The sequence below is a fragment of the Hordeum vulgare genome, chromosome 1H (genome assembly GCF_904849725.1).
Source record: "Hordeum vulgare subsp. vulgare chromosome 1H, MorexV3_pseudomolecules_assembly, whole genome shotgun sequence".
NCBI lineage: Eukaryota > Viridiplantae > Streptophyta > Magnoliopsida > Poales > Poaceae > Hordeum > Hordeum vulgare.
Window position 1 is genome coordinate 376385466 of NC_058518.1, and position 16716 is coordinate 376402181.

The 16716-nt window shown below is 46.2% G+C and overlaps 1 protein-coding gene across 1 annotated transcript; it reads right to left on the bottom strand.

Annotated features, from left to right (window-relative positions):
- Positions 1-2244: 2244 nt before the first annotated feature.
- LOC123438459 (protein NRT1/ PTR FAMILY 6.3-like) lies at positions 2245-6247 on the bottom strand. The gene is made up of 4 exons (XM_045115779.1): positions 5860-6247; positions 5521-5738; positions 4851-5431; positions 2245-3227 (listed from the first exon to the last, which is right to left on the bottom strand). The coding sequence occupies exons 1-4, from the start codon at positions 6206-6208 to the stop codon at positions 2375-2377; spliced, it is 2001 nt and encodes a 666-aa protein (XP_044971714.1). The 5' UTR covers positions 6209-6247; the 3' UTR covers positions 2245-2374.
- Positions 6248-16716: the final 10469 nt, after the last annotated feature.

Consider the following 16716-nt stretch of genomic DNA (forward strand, 5'->3'; position numbering starts at 1 on the left):
TACCTGTTTCCAACAATAGTCATTGTAGTGCCCTGTCCGCACTTCGTTGGAGCTATGTCTACCGTTTCTACAATTCAGTATTATGGAACTGACGAGGTATTCCACACACCTTCTGATTTCGTTAAGTTATCCTTTACAATTTTAGAATTCTTTTTGATTTAAGCAATCTTTATGTCACATACAAAAATTTGGTTTATCTGATCGTGTCTTGACCTTGACTTAGATGAAAAAGAGCCATTTCATGGTGTCCATCTATATATACGGGCAGTATGGTACAAAGCCCAGAAAGGAGTAACATGATAGCCAATCAAAATTGAGTAGATTCCGAATTGTGAATCACTGCCAAAATTTCCTTTGCTTAACATTTACCAACATTGCCTACACTGGGTTAGGGAGGCCTCATTTTAAGAATTCCCTCTTCTTGCTTCGTGAGTTTTTAAGATGAGAAAGAGACATTGGTAAATTTATATTTCCTTAATGCTTAAGTGACATACATTACAACCTTGATGGATTGTGTCTTGACCTTGACTTAGATGAAAAGAAATGCATTGTTCGTATGTTAGAGTGAGGTAGTAGATTCACATTGCTTATTTCTAGACACTTATGTGAAATTAAACTTCTTGTTTTAACCTTTCCTTAGAGAAATGACACTCGCAAAGATAGTTGACAACTTCTATATAGTGAAGTTAGTTATTGTTCCAAATTCAGCATTTAGTATCCTGCAAAAAATTGCACACCATGTCAACTTCCCTGTCATGTACAACGTGGGGCAACGGAAAATTTTGAATCCCCTTTTGCTACTCATTTTCTATAGCTAACTTGTGATTGAAGGGATGCTGGTGGATATTTTTTAGGTATGAGGTAAAAATTGGCCTTCTTTTTTCTTCCCACCTCCCATTATATTGAGATGAGATATAGAGCTAGCTCAAAATTAGGTTTATCTATCTGTTTCTTTTCCCTTTGAAGATACTGAGGGAAAAACCAAGCATCAATGATCAATTTAATATTAGTTCTAATTGTTTGATCCGGTAGCATGTACCACTTATGATTTATTATACTCCATATTTCTTACAAATTTGTCAGGTGCAGTTTGCATTATTTTGTGCTTGGATATAAATATTCCTTTCCGTGAATGGAGCTAGGATGGTTCCATCTTATTTGTTGATAAAAAACAAGCTAGGATAAAATAGTACCCTTTGCATCACTATTCACTTGCATGTAAGTATCTCATGAAAGGGTGTTGGTTAAGGAGATACAAATAGCTACTAAGGAGTTCTATTTATGTGTATATATATTATTTGCTATTCCATGGCAAAGCAAGGGCATGCAGCTAGTAATACTACCAAACTTTGACTCTCACTATTTCATAGAAGCTCTTCATCAGACCATTTCAATCCACACCCACCAGAATCCCGAAACAAGAGGCTATTTTGTCCAGAACCTTCCAAGAGCACCACTTAGAGGGGAGCCCAAAGATCGTCACCCTAGCCGCGACAAGCTCATTAAAACGGTCAATAGAAGCAGTCCATTCAACCACCTTAACTGACACTCCATCAATAAGAAAATCAAAAGATAGGACTTGGGAGAGATGTACCTAATCTGCCACATCTAGGATTTGCTCTTACAGAAGATGCCACCCAAGTTTTTAACAAGGTACTCTTTAGAGATACCTTCTTTAACTATATTAACCACCCCATAATTTCTGAAATTCAACTATTTGGACTCGTCTCCAACAGGAGCATCAACATGGTAAAAGTCTAATCCTAAAGTAGAGCTCTCAAAATATGTACCTACATGATGAAATTTAGTCCAAGCAACAAAGTTATTGAAGTCATGGCCTTCCAGACACCACAAATAAAGTCTGCATAGTAGTGTTGCGAATGCAATTTTGACAGGGTTTCGACTGCAACTGTAGTGGTGCTGCGACTACAAACAGGGAAGGTGGTGTTGCGAGTGCGATAGTAGTGGTGTTTTGCGCGGCGAAGATTGAAACTGTGGTGGTGTTTGGCGACTGCAACAATGACGGGATTCTGACCATAATGACGTTTCAAAGGAGGGTTTGGGGGGAGATTACAACAAGGCTCCTCTTGTAGAGGATCAAGCGCAACACTACTCGTTTGCTTGCAAAGGCTGGCGCTCAGGTGAGAGAGATTAGACGGCTATTTAAGGCTCTATCCAATGACTGCCGAGGCGGTGAATCTTTTCAGATTATCACTCAACCGACGCGTAGCACTGAGCTTTCTGTTTTTCAAGATTAATTTCCTTTTTACATATTTATAATTTGGTGGGTTAGCAATACGTACGTGACAAGGAAACAAAAACAAAAAGAGCTACACGTGTATACATTGACGCATGCATGTAGCAGAGGCTAGCCTCAGTGACCGACGATCATGGCCTCCTCGTCAGCGAGCTCGATGCCGGCATCTGCCAAGCGTTTCTCCTTGTACACGTAGCCCCTTGCCGCCATCGTGAAGAAGACGATATTGATCGCGCTCATGACGGCGAGCAACCAGTAGAAGTAGTCGAGCCTCCCCTCGTCGATGTTGTTGGCGAGCCAGCCGTCGCGCGGCCCGTGCCCGGTCACCTTGTGCACGATGGTAACTATGAGCGTGCTGAAGAAGAAACCAAGCGCGCATGTGCTGAGGAACAGCCCCGTGCTCATGGTCTTCATCCCCTTGGGGCACTCGCGCAGGAAGAAGTCGAGCTGCCCCATGTACGTGAACGCCTCGCCGGCTCCGACGAGCAGGAACTGTGGCATGAGCAGGAACACGGTGAGCGTGACCCCGTTGGCGGACTCGGTGAGGCGGTGTCGCTCGACGAGTGCGGCGGCGGCCATCCCGGCGATGGACAGGAAGAGGCCGACGAAGACGCGCTGGAGCGGGGAGAGGCCGTGCGGGTTGCCGGTGACGCGGCGGGCCACGGGGGCGACTAGGCGGTCGTAGATGGGCACGGTGAGGAGGATGGAGCCGATGAGGAAGACGGTGAGGGACCCCGCCGGGATGAGGAACCCGGAGCCGCCGACGGCACGGTTCATGACGGAGGCTTGCTCGACGGCGAAGGTGGTCATCTGCGCGTGGATGGTCCAGAACATGATGGTGGTGGCCCAGATGGGCAGCATGCGCACCACCTGCTTCACCTCCTCCACGTCCGTCCGTGTGCACAGCGTCCAGCTGCTCGCCGCCGCAGGCGACGACTCCCGGTCGATGACGGCTGCGTGGTCAAGAAATCTGCATTTTTTTTACATCAGAAGCCAGCCATTAGCCACTCTACTTGTAGTCCTGTCCTGTAAAGTGTAAAGGTGTATGCTAATCACAGCAGTAGCGATTAAATAATGCGTTTTAGCGAAGCAATTGAGTGATGAGTCCACAACGTTCTTAGTTGAATCTTTCCACAAGCCGATGCTGATGCACGTGAACGTATGATATGATATACTACTACTGCCCTTTGGGACGAGGCGAGGAGGCACTACAGGACCGCAAGATCCAACGCCCAGCGGGCGTGCGATCGAGCATTGCACCAAGTCACCAGACACCAACTGATGAGTCGCACAAAAGTCCATGCTGATGCACGCAGAATCTTTCCAGTCTTGGAGGGGGTGCTCTATCGTATCGCGAGTGACCTTTGGGCGTGGCAGCGAGCCCGTGAGCCGCCTGAGCAAAGCTGCGTATTGTCATGTGGCTGGGCAGTGCCGCCCGTGGGCGCGCGTGCAACTGTACGGCCACGAGAGCTTGGCTATACTTGCTTGTGCATTGCACGTCTCTCTTCTCTTTCATGGAAGCTGCCAGACGCCTCGCTCCGTCGCTCGAAAGCAGTGGCTGTACACTCTCGCCCGAAACTTTACTGACCAAAAAGAAACTTGTATGCAGCGCAGTCAGAATTCGTGCACAAGCTTCTGGCTTGTACGTATAAGTTGGTACAAGTTATTTTCCGGCCTTTTTATCTAGCTAGCTTGTTGGCGGTTCGTGGCCGGCCTTATCTGATAGGGCGAGCGGGCGAACGTATCCGGGCGACAGCTACACGCTTGGACGTTGGAACTCAGTATCCCATTGTAATCCCATCAATAATTCCCGGCTAGCTAAGATTTCTGCACTACGCGGTGGATGTGGCACGATCCATGGGGCCATTGGCCGTGCACTGTCGCTCTACACTACACATCATGTCCATGTCACGTATCAGTCACTGTGGGCCGGTGCCAACGCAATCGATCACGTGCCCGTCCAAATAAATACCGGCAGGCAGGGCTTCACGGTGACACACTGTACGTGTTGGTCCACGCATGCGTGACATGGATGTACAGTAGATGGCCCAACGCTAACGCTAGCTTTGCTTGACACTTGATACTTTATCACTAGCTAGATACTGGACCATTTGCCTAGTGTCTGTTCTAGCTAGTTCTCTGAACTAAGATTCAGGAAGTACTGTACTGTTCTGACTTGTAGTATAAGCTAGATACGTGAAGCATTACTTCAACCTTTTTTGGCCAAAAGAAATGGGCATGCATGTGTTGTGACCGGCTAGCGCTAGAGAGACAGAGAGTTGTTTTGGTAAATGAAGACACATTTATTTTATTTGTGGACTATGGATGGGGATGTGAATGTCGCACTGGACCATACCACCAATGATTAGCTCCCTGGCTGGACACTCAAATCTCAGTTTAATCCCATCTAAAGAAATAGTAGTATCGGACAACCTGGCCTGATACCACTCTGTCAGATGATTCATCTCCTAGAACTCGCCTAGCAGGTTAATTAGTGGTTAAAGCGGCTGACTAGGCAATTTAACTACCACACGATGAAGTGCAGGATATATAGAGTGGTACGGGGAGCGATGCTCTTGAGCAAAATGCTTACCGGCACTCCTTGCTGTGGGGGAGCTTCATCTTGCCCTTGAGGTCCTCGCCGGCGGCGGCCTTGTCGTCTACGTCGTAGAGCATGCTCGGGTCAGACGGCAGCGGTAGGGAGCGCTTAGTCCAAGCTGCGGCCGTCACGGCGGCGACCTGCGTTAGCGGGCTCCCGACGAGCTTCTTGAACCGGTATTTCCTGGTGCCGGACAGGAACACTCCGAGGCCGCATAGGATACCCACGGCGACGACACCGTAGCCCCAGCGGCGGCCGATGTTGTCCTGCACGTACACCAGCACGGTGACGGCGAGCAGCGCGCCGATGCTGACGAAGAAGTAGAACCAGTTGAAGAAGCGCATCATCATCTTGCGCTCGCCGCCGTCGGACTCGTCGAACTGGTCCGACCCGAACCCGGACACGCTCGACTTGAGCCCGCCGGTCCCCAGCGCCGTCATGTACAACCCCAGGTACAGCACCCCGAGCTGCGCCCCGTTCGCCGGCACGCAGTCGGGGCTCTGTCCCGTCGCGTCCCCGCACGCCGCCGGCCGCAGCCCCGGCGCCACCGTCGAGATCGTCAGTATCATCACGCCCTGCATGCATCGGTTAAACTAAGAACGTTAGACAGGCATGCCAGGCGCGCAGCTGTCGCTTACGTTATGTGCAAGTGCAAGTCACATACGGTGGCTTGGACGGCGGAGAAGACGGCGATGGTGAGGTAGCGGCCGAGGTAGGTGTCGGCGATGAAGCCGCCGAAGAGGCAGAGCATGAAGGAGGTGCCGATGAAGTTGGTGACGGTGTTGGCGGCGGCGGCGCTGCCCAGGTGCATGGTGGCCGTCATGTACGGCACCAAGTTCACCGCGATGCCCAGCGTCGTCATCCGCTCGAACAGCTCCGCGCCTTCACCAAAGGGAAACCAAGATCTCAGCCCTCCATTCGATCCACACGATCGATCGAACCAGCATTCCGCGAAGCGACCGTGCAGGAGCAAAACGACAGGGGGGCGCCGGTAAGAAAATACCTAGGATCATGGCGGCGCATCCATACCCGCCGGTGGTGGCGCGGGCGGCGGGGCAGCCCTTGTAGTCCCAGGCGTCCGTGAGGGCGTCGCCGCCCTGCTTGCCGGCCTCCGCCACGGTCTCCGGCAGCACTTCCGTGCCCATCTCTGCTTCAAGATCAAGCCTCTCACGTGCTCGTGATGACAGGATCGAGCGAGCAGCCGGGGGACAGGCTGCAGTGCGGTGACGAGGAAGCTCGGGCTCGAGGGAGAGGGCGATGATGCTGGTGGAGGTGGAGTGGTCCTGCGGGGTTGAGGGGCTTCTTTTATAGCGGGAAGCCGGTGGATCTCTGCCTCGGGATTCGGGCTGCATCTAACCTTTGCTTTCGTTGCTGAGCTACTAGGTGTGATTAGTTTGTGGTTAATTAGTCGTTGCCTCCTTCTGCCTCCTGCGCCCCAGGGTTCTTTTTCCCATGACTCTGGCACTCGTTAATGAATTCCTTAACTATTGGTTGAGCAGGCGGCCGGGGAGCCGAGCCTACCGGGTTAGAGATGACACAAAATATTACTCCCTTCGTTGCTTTTTTAGTTTGCTATATAAACGTTTGACTTCATAATATTTGACCAGTTTCATTAGAATAAATATCAACACTCACAATACGAAATCGTTATCACTAGATTTATCATGAAATTATTTTCTTATTATATAACTGTAGTGGTGTAGATGTTGATATGTTTTCATGTCAACTTGGTCAAACTTTTTGTAGATTGATTTCAAACAAATCTTATGTGCAAAGTAAAAAAGAAATGGGGGAAGTGTTTCTAAAAAGCCTGGTTAATAGTAGAGCTAACTGAGGGCTCTATTTATAGTATTTTCTTCAATTGGGTTTATAAGACAGGCACATATTTTTAGATTTTTATTTAGCTAATAAAACTTGTATAATATGCCATAACAATTGTATGGTAGAAACTTCATTTGATGACAAACTATAGTCAACCGCCGGCTCTATCCACTAGTTCTGTTCTATAAGCAACTCATATAATAGTTAGCTATTTACAAATCCAATTTGGCTTTAGGAAGCACGTGCTACTGTGCATGAAAAATATTTTTTTTAAACGTCCAAAAAAAATCCCAACATTTTTTATGTATTTATAGTCACATTCAGATGCTACCTACAAAGTTTTAGGCACACCTGTAAAACATTTTGGCATGTGTAGAAAAAACAAATTTAAACACCAAATGTCATTCCAAACTTGTTTTTTCACCAACGATACACTACTCCTATGTTTCACATGAAAATTGTTGAATGTGCTTGTGACATTAACACTAACATCCATCAAAAAATTAATTTTTTAAAAACAATTAACCACTTTTTTGCGGTAAATGTTCATCGGGGAGCAAATGCTTCCGGAAGCCAAAACACACATCTCGGTGTTGGCATTCGCTACTTTATCATTACACTACCCACACCATTTTCTCACTAATTTTTTGTAGCTCGTGTGTAGTGAGCTATAAATTTACTCGAAGGTAACATACATCATCATAATATTTCCTACCTAATAAGTTGTATGAAGAAATGTTTAGAACTTGCTCTTTCCACAAGCGAATCCAACAATAGAGTTTTCCGCCTCCCATCGGCGCCATATCCTATTTGCCTCGTCTTCTATGGCCTTAGGTACATGGAGATGCGATGGATCCCGACCCTTGCTGGTGGGAGGGCTCTTCTCCGTATTAAGTGTTTGTTTTATTTTGTTTAGGTTTTGTGTCCTTATATATGAGGAAGACGAGGTGGTGGCTTCTTGAAGATGGAATAAGGTTCTCCTGTCTAGCCCCTTTCCCCGCGATGCTTCTAGCATCGTCACAGGTCGTGTGGATGTGTGTCTCCGGTGAATCTCATGGGAATCAGACGGTGTTTAACTTGGTGGATCTGTGTGGATTTGTTCTTCATTCGTCTGCGTTTGTGTTTCTACATGTTGGATCCTTCCGATCTACGCTTCTCATCATCAACAATGGTTGTTGTTTTGGTTTGCTGGACATTTGGGGCCTTAGCACGACAACTTTTCAATGGTCTAATACACCGAGATTTGTCCATCTCCAGAGAGGGAGGGTCTATGATGGTGGTGCGACTTCTTCTTGTGCATGTGCTTATAGTCATCCCTAGGTGGTTTATGGACATGGATGCAATTATATTGCTTCTTCTGTTCTTTGTACTACCATAATGTCTGATGAACAGATCGAAAGTTTTTCCTACAAAAGTAAATAAATAATAAGTTGTGTGAAACTAATTGCATGATGAATATGGTAGTTATAATATATATGTTGAAAACAAGCCTATCATGGTAAAAACTATTCCTTGGAATTAACAATGATGGTGTGGAAAGTAATATACAAATAGTTTATCGTGCATGTTCCTACTTTTTTTGTACACAACATCATATTTTTATTTATTTATTATTTTAACCACACTCTAATTTGTTGTGGTTTGATAATCATGGGTCCGTTGATTCAGTTTCAGAAATGAATTTATGTAAGAGGTGTGTAAATGTATGGACACAAAATATTCTTCATTTTGATACGATTTGATTTGAGTATAGGTAAGGGAATGCAAGGAAATTTTTGTTCACATAATATTGATTTAGTCAAAGTATAACATGTGGGGGTGATGTACATGAGAAAAAAAAGCAAACAGAGGAGAGGCAGGGGTGGAAATGAACGTACACCGACCACCTTCTTTTTAATAGTAGAGATTTAATTATACCGTATGTATGTATTTTTTTCACATTATTTACGCATTTTCTACATTTGAAGATTTTGTGCACCTACAAACACATATCTACAAATTCAATGATTGTGATTTGTGTTGATGAATTTACGATGAATTAGTGCCTATGATGTATGTTGGCAATCCTAATGACCGTGTTACGATTATTATGAAGGTCTAATTTTCATGATATGCTTACGTATAGTTATGAAGAGCTAACGATCATTATTTGTGTAGGAACAACAATGAAAATGAAATACCGTGATATGATTATCTACAATTATAAATATGTGAATCAATGGCAGATGTTCTACTTTTTGTGAGAATTTTCAGCAATCTCTTTCATTTTTCTAGTGTATCGTGCTTTTATTATATATTACGACACATGAAACTACACATAATTTTTTTGCATTGCTATTTAGAATAGTGGAATTTTGAGTATAGTGTTTGTAAGTGCATCTGCACCCCTTAGTGGATTTTGTATGATTAGTAACAGAACAATTAATGGACTAATGCGTTTGTGAGTATGCATGAATGTAAGTCAGTAAGAATGGATTTCATCAGTGGGTTATGACCCCTAATTTTTTTGTGAGATCATTGAAGTCTTTGCGATGCCCATTGAGAAATTGGAAATTTTTGCGTACACTTTTATTTACTACTTACTTTGTTTCTCCATTGACTTGTAGGGCAAACCATACTATCAAGGGGGTCTAAGTGAAGCAAGATTCTAATATCTTTGTAGTGCTTAATTCTCACCTAATTTTTCAGTGGGTGAAGACTTGAAAATCTATTTTCCAAGTGAGATATTAGATCAAGTATCTTTGTGCCACCAGGGTTAAGTTCCTCACTCGGGAGTTGGATGTCTTGCCCTGCAAGACAGTCCACATGCGTGGCTTTTCAAATTTTTGACCATTACCATGTGCCAGCTTTCACATGGGTGCGTCCCGATGATGGCCATATCAGTCCATCGGGTCTAAGCTCCAGACATAACCCCTATTTCAACTAGTTGTGGTTTAATGCTTCCTGAGAAAATTGACAAGTGTTGTGTGAGCAACACCTCCTCGTACCGGTTTGAGTTATCCTAAGTGAGGAAAAAATCCAGAGCCTAGACTGAACTATGATTGACCATCATCGAAGAACTTCATTGAGCCTAATTTGGAGTTGCTACCCTTGAGGATTGTGCACCCTCTAGACAGTTAAGCATCGTTCAAGAGCATCAGACCCGTGGATTCACCAAAAGACAAGTTTGTACCGGTCATAAGATCATGACAAGATCTACCACAAGTGTTTGGCGAGTTACGGGAAGTTACCTCAATGAGTTAAGGCCAAGACTTGTGTGTCTTCAGAGTAGAGTACTCATCCTCTCGACCCGAGACGTGGAATTGTGTCATAGTTTTGAACTACGGTAGACACATCATTGTGTCTTCGCCAAGCAGTGAGTTATAATTGCTCACAACTCTTTACTTCATGTTTTACCCTCATTCCGACAAATTTTCCCTTCCTTCTTTCTGTGTGATTATTGCGAGGACTTTCGAGTGTTTACATTTATGTTATGTTGCTTAATTATATTAAGTGTTGTACTTTGTATACTTTTTGAAGATTTTATCTCTACATAGCTTGTTAAATTGTTCGCATCCACTGTGTGTTATTTTTTGGTCATGTGATGGCATTTATTTTGTTGTTCTGTTACTCAGTAGTTTTTTGTTGCATGCTTCTAAGTCTTGTAGTTTTTCAGCTAGATTTAACCTTTATTGCTCCATTGCTATACTGTAATTCCTCAATTTATGAAATCATTTTTATTTTTTGAAGAATTTGATAAAATCGTCAATTCACCCTCCCTCGTGGATAACTTTCATCCCTATATTGGTTCTTTTCAAAAGCATTTACTTTGCTTTTTTGTAAAATAGTTTGTTGATATATTCTGCAACTCTAAATTTGAGAATGTGCAACTTGATATAGTGAGAAATAAGAATCACAAGGAGTTTAATGTAGCAATATTAGAATATTTTATTTAAATATAACATCAATGCTTTATTCGAATTGGTAAAAGAAATCTCGTAGGTAATTAGATTTCACATTTTAGGATAACATATGCTACCCTCCCCTTTTTCAAAATATAAGGCTTCTAAATATGTCATATGCCAGTATACTAAGTTTGGTCAAATTTTTAGAAAAGTATTAATATAAATAATACAAAATAAATGTGCTAGGTAAATATATTTTTGTGATAGATCTACTAATATTTATTTCCTATTGTACTTGTAGAGAGAGATGTTTGGCAATGCAACTCACAATAGATTGATTGGGTGCATGTGCACATATATATAAAGTACAATATGGGCCTCAACCTCAACTACACAAAGGCTAGGAGGTGGGCCAAGCTATACACATATACATGCAAACTATATGTTCAACGCCCCCGCAGTCGAAGCGGCGCCGGAGACGCGCACACTGGACCTAAACTCCTCAAAGATGGAAGTGGGCAATCCCTTTGTCATAACATCGGCGAACTGCTGCGTCGTGGGAACATGAAGAACTCGAATGCGCCCAAGAGCCACTTGTTCGCGAACAAAGTGGATGACGAGCTCAATATGCATCGTACGACGATGATGGACCGGTTTGGCGGAGAGGTAGACAACACTGATATTGTCACAATAGACAAATGTGGCCTTGTGAGCATCACAAAGCAGCTCCTGTAGAAGCTGATGTAGCCAGAAGCACTCGGCAACGGCGTTAGCCACTGCCCGATACTCAGCCTCAGCGCTCGAGCGGGAGACCGTGGGCTGTCACTTGGAAGACCAAGAGATCAGCGAGGGCCCAAGGTAGACACAGTAGCTGGACGTGGAGCGTCGCGTGTCAGGGTACCCAGTCTGCATCCGAGTAGGCGACAATGTCGGTGGATGCACATGCCGTCAGTGTGAGACCTAAGGACATGGTGCCACGTATGTAGCGAAGGAAACGCTTCGCTAGAGTCCAATGAGAATCACGTGGAGCGTGCATGTGAATGCAGACCTGCTGAACTGCGTACTGCAAATCCGGGCGCGTCAAAGTCAGGTACTCGAGAGCACCAACAATGGAGCGGTAGAGCGGAGCATCAGTTGTGAAAGAGCCCTCCGTGGCAGAGACCTTTGCCTTGGTATCAACGGGAGTGGGAGCTGTCTTGCAGTTAAGCATGCAGGCGCACTCAAGAAGCTCCTGAGCATACCGCCGCTGATGCAAGAAATGTTGGGTAACGTAGCATAAATTCAAAAAATTTCCTACGCATGTTCAGATCTTCCTATGGAGAGACCAGCAACGAGAGAGGGGTAAGAGCATCTTCGTACCTTTGAAGATCGCTAAGCGGAAGCGTTGCTAGAACGCGGTTGATGGAGTCGTACTCGCGGCGATTCCGATCTAGTGCCGAACAACGGCACCTCCGCGTTCAACACACGTGCAGCCCGGTGACGTCTCCCGCACCTTGATCCAGCAAGGAGGAGGGAGAGGTTGGGGAAGAAGTCCAGCAACAGGACGGCGTGGTGTCGGTGGAGAGACGAGGTCTCCCGGCAGGGCTTCGCCAAGCGCCGACAGAGAGGAGGAGGGAGAGGAGCAGGGCTGCGCCGAGAGAGAGATGAAACGGTGTGTCAAACAGCCCCGAACCCTCATCTATATATAGGAGGAGAGGGAGGGGGCGCAGCCCTTAGGGTTCCCACCCCCAAGGGGTGCGACAGCCCCAGATGGGAGAGGGGGCGGCGGCCAGGGCAGGGAGGAGGGGTGGCGCACCCCTCTGGTGGGCCTTAGGCCCACCTATGCTAGGGTTCCCCCCTTCCCCCCCTTGTGTGGTGAGCATGGGCTGGGTGGGGGGCGCACCAGCCCACCTAGGGGCTGGTTCCCTTCCCCACTTAGCCCATCTAGCCTCCCGGGGTCGTTGCCCCCCTTCGGTGGTCCCCCGGGACCACCTCCGGTGGTCCCGGTACGTTACCGGCGACGCCCGAAACACTTCCGGTGTCCAAAACCATCCGTCCTATATATCAATCTTTACCTCCGGACCATTCCGGAGCTCCTCGTGACGTCCGGGATCTCATCTGGGACTCCGAAAAACTTTCGGTAACCTCGTACAACAATTCCCTATAACCCTAGCGTCATCGAACCTTAAGTGTGTAGACCCTACGGGTTCGGGAGACAGGTAGACATGACCGAGACACCTCTCTGGCCAATAACCATCAGCGGGGTCTGGATACCCATGGTGGCTCCCACTTGCTCCACGATGATCTCATCGGATGAACCACGATGTCAAGGATTCAATCAATCCCGTATACGATTCCCTTTGTTTGTCGGTATAGAACTTGCCCGAGATTCGATCGTCGGTATACCTATACCTTGTTCAATCTCGTTACTGGTAAGTCTCTTTACTCGTTCCGTAGCACGTCATCGTGTGACTAACTCCTTAGTCACATTGAGCTCATGATGATGTTCTACCGAGTGGGCCTAGAGATACCTCTCCGTCACACGGAGTGACAAATCCCGATCTCGATTCATGCGAACCCAACAGACACTTTCGAAGGTACCCGTAGTGCACCTTTATAGTCACCCAGTTACGTTGTGACGTTTGATACACCCAAAGCACTCCTACGGTATCCGGGAGTTGCAAAATCTCACGGTCGAAGGAAAAGATACTTGACATTAGAAAAGCTTTAGCATACGAACAATACGATCTAGTGCTAGGCTTAGGATTGGGTCTGTCCATCACATCATTCTCCCAATGATGTGATCCCGTTATCAATGACATCTAATGCCCATGATCAGGAAACCATGATCATCTATTGACTAACCAGCTAGCCAACTAGAGGCTTGCTAGGGACACATTGTGATCTATTCATTCACACATGTATTACTGTTTCCTGTTAATACAATTATAGCATGAACAATAGACGATTATCATGAACAGGGAAATATGATAATAACCATTTTATTATTGCCTCTAGGGCATATTTCCAACAAGAAAAACCCATCAGGCCGTTGAACTACCTTAATGCCAAGGAAGTAATGCATAGGCCCCAAGTCCTTAAGCGCGAACTCATCGCGAAGATGATCAGTGACACGCTGAAGGATCTCGGAGGTGGATGCTGTCAGGATGATGTCGTCGATGTAGAGCAGCAGGTATGCAGTGGTAGCTCCCTGATGATACACAAAGAGTGACGCATCAGATCGAGTAGACTAAAAGCCAAGAGACTACAGGAAGGCAGCAATCCGCTGGTACCAAGCATCGGGCGCGTGCTTTAGCCCATTAAGAGAGCGATAAAGCACGCATACGTGATCGGGTGATCAGCATCGACGAAACTAGTAGGTTGCTAACAGAAGACCCGCTCGGTGAGGCGTTCGTGGAGAAAGGCGTTGGAGACGTCCAAGTGATGCACAAGCCATGCGCGAGAGGCCGCCAGCTGAAGTAACGTTCGGATCGTTCCCGGTTTGATAACCAGGGCAAAAGTGTCGATGAAGTCCACACCGGTGCGTTTCTGGAATCCATGAACCACCCACCAAGCTTTGTAGCACTTGAGAGAACTGTCAGGGCGAGTCTTGTGGTGGAACACCCATTTGCCAGTGATGACATTGACATTAGGGGGTCGCGGAACAAGATGCCACATGCGGTTTCGCTGCAAGGCAACGAACTCCTCCTACATCGTCGTGACCTAGTGAGGGCACCGAAGGGCCTCGCGGCGAAGGAGGGGATGGGTGATGGCGTTGACGTCGAGGCCGTCCACGCATACTCATCCGAAGGATAGGGAGTGCTAGGCCGAGTCACGCGGGTACGGGCGTGGATCGTCACGCCCAGGGGCGGGACCGGTGAAAGGACATGGATGTCGCCTAGAGGGAGGGGGTGGATAGGCGCTTTAAAATAATTACGGATTAGGCTTGAACAAATGCGGAATAAAACTAACGTTTAATTTGTCAAGCACAAAACCTAAAACAACTAGGCTCACCTATGTGCACCAACAACTTATGCTAAGCAAGATAAACAACTAAGTGATAACAAGATATATAACAAGAAACAATATGGCTATCACAAAGTAAAAGTGCATAAGTAAAGGGTTCGGGTAAGAGATAATCGAGGCATGCGGAGACGACAATGTATCTCGAAGTTCACACCCTTGCGGATGCTAATCTCCGTTTCGAGCGGTGTGGAGGCACAATGCTCCCCAAGATGCCACTAAGGCCACTCTAATCTCCTCACGCCCTCACACAATGCAAGATGTCGTGATTCCACTAAGGGACCCTTGAGGGCGGTCACCGAACCCGTATAAACAAGGTTGGGGCAATCTCCACAACTTAATTGAAGGCTCCCAACAACACCACGAAGCTTCACCACAATGGAATATGGCTTCGAGGTGACCACAAATGCTCAGGGCAATCTCCACAACTTAATTGGAGACCCTGACGCTTGCCCGGAGCTTTACACCACAATGATTAATCTCCGAGGCACCACCAAGCTTCTAGGGGTACCAAGTACCCAACGGTAATAAACTTCTCAACTTATCACTTCCACGTATCACCGTGGAAAACTCAAATCAATGCAACTACTGCAATGGAAAGAACACACGAAGTGGTCAAGTCCCTCACACTTAAATCCCTCCATAACGACAAAAGCTATGGAGAAATATGAGAGGAAGAACGAGGAGCTCACAAAGAACTCCAAGATCAAGATCCAAGAGGTTCGCCTCACATAGAGGAGAAAGTGATTGGTGGAGATGTGGATCTAGATCTCCTTTCTCTTTTCCCTCAAGAACTAGCAAGAATCATTGGAGGGATTGAGAGTTGGCAAGCTCTAATAGAAGGTCAGCAATGGGGGAAGAACACGAGCTCAACGGATAGACGTGGTCCAATGGGGAAGAAGACCTCCTTTATATAGTGGGGGAACGAATCCAACCGTTACCCCCACTCACAGCCCGACTGGAGCGGTACTACCGCTCCCAGAATGTCCGAGGGAGCAGTAGTAAAAAATTACTACCGCTCCGGGGGCGGTACTACCGCTCCAGGAGAGGTACTACTGCTCTAGGAGCGGTACTACCGCTGGCACGAGGAGTGGTACTACCGCTGGAAACTGAAACTGCTCTAACTTTCGCATACGAACTCCGAATCGAGCAAACTCAAGCTTGTTGAATTCACAACGACAAGAGCTATCCAACAAAGACATAAAATATTTAGAACATGCACTTATGAAAAATCCAATGATATAGAGAAGTGAGACATCTATGGATGAAGAACTGACAAAAACTTCCAACATTGAAAACATCATAGAAGATGCATATGGACTCCGTTTTCGATGAACTCGAGCTTGTCATGAAGATGACCATAAGATCTAAAACTCACAAAGATAAACACCAAACAAGAACCAAGAAATATGATGCAAGGATGTAAATGGTTTGAGCTCTCAACGAACGATACGATCAAGCTACTCACTTGAGAGCGCCCCCTTGACCGTACGACAATCTACCCTAAAACAGAAAACCTAGCAAGGAAAACCTATACCTTGCACCTAGTCCTCTTGAGCTAGATGATGATGATCTTAGCTTCCTCAAGATGGACCACCTTTCTTGATTGCCTTGGTTTGACGAAGACTAGTGGATTGCTCCCTCATACTCACTATGGGCGAGCCACTCTTCAGCACATCTTCACAAGTCCATTGCCACCACAATGGACGACAAGTTTCAAGCATGATATCTTCATGATGCTCCACTTGAACTTGCACACCGCAATCTTGATGACGATCACCACTTGATGTCATCCTTCATAGGTTGAATGAGATCTTACTCTTGACGCAAACCCATGGAGACACACCTAACCCCACATATAACTCTCACAAGGACCATGGGTTAGTAGACAAAAGCATTATGGACAATGCTTACCATACCATGGGATCACTTGATCCTTCTCGGTACATCTTGTACGCTTTGTGTGTTGATCATCTTGATTTACTCTCTTCTTAGTCTTGATCAACCTTGTGTATTTATGACCAATATTTGGATAATACTTTGAATACCACCTTGGTCATCATATAAACTCTTTGAAACCAACAGATGGGCTTCAAGAAGTGCCTATGGACAAATCCTTCAAATATAACTTAAGGCGACCATTAGTCCATAGG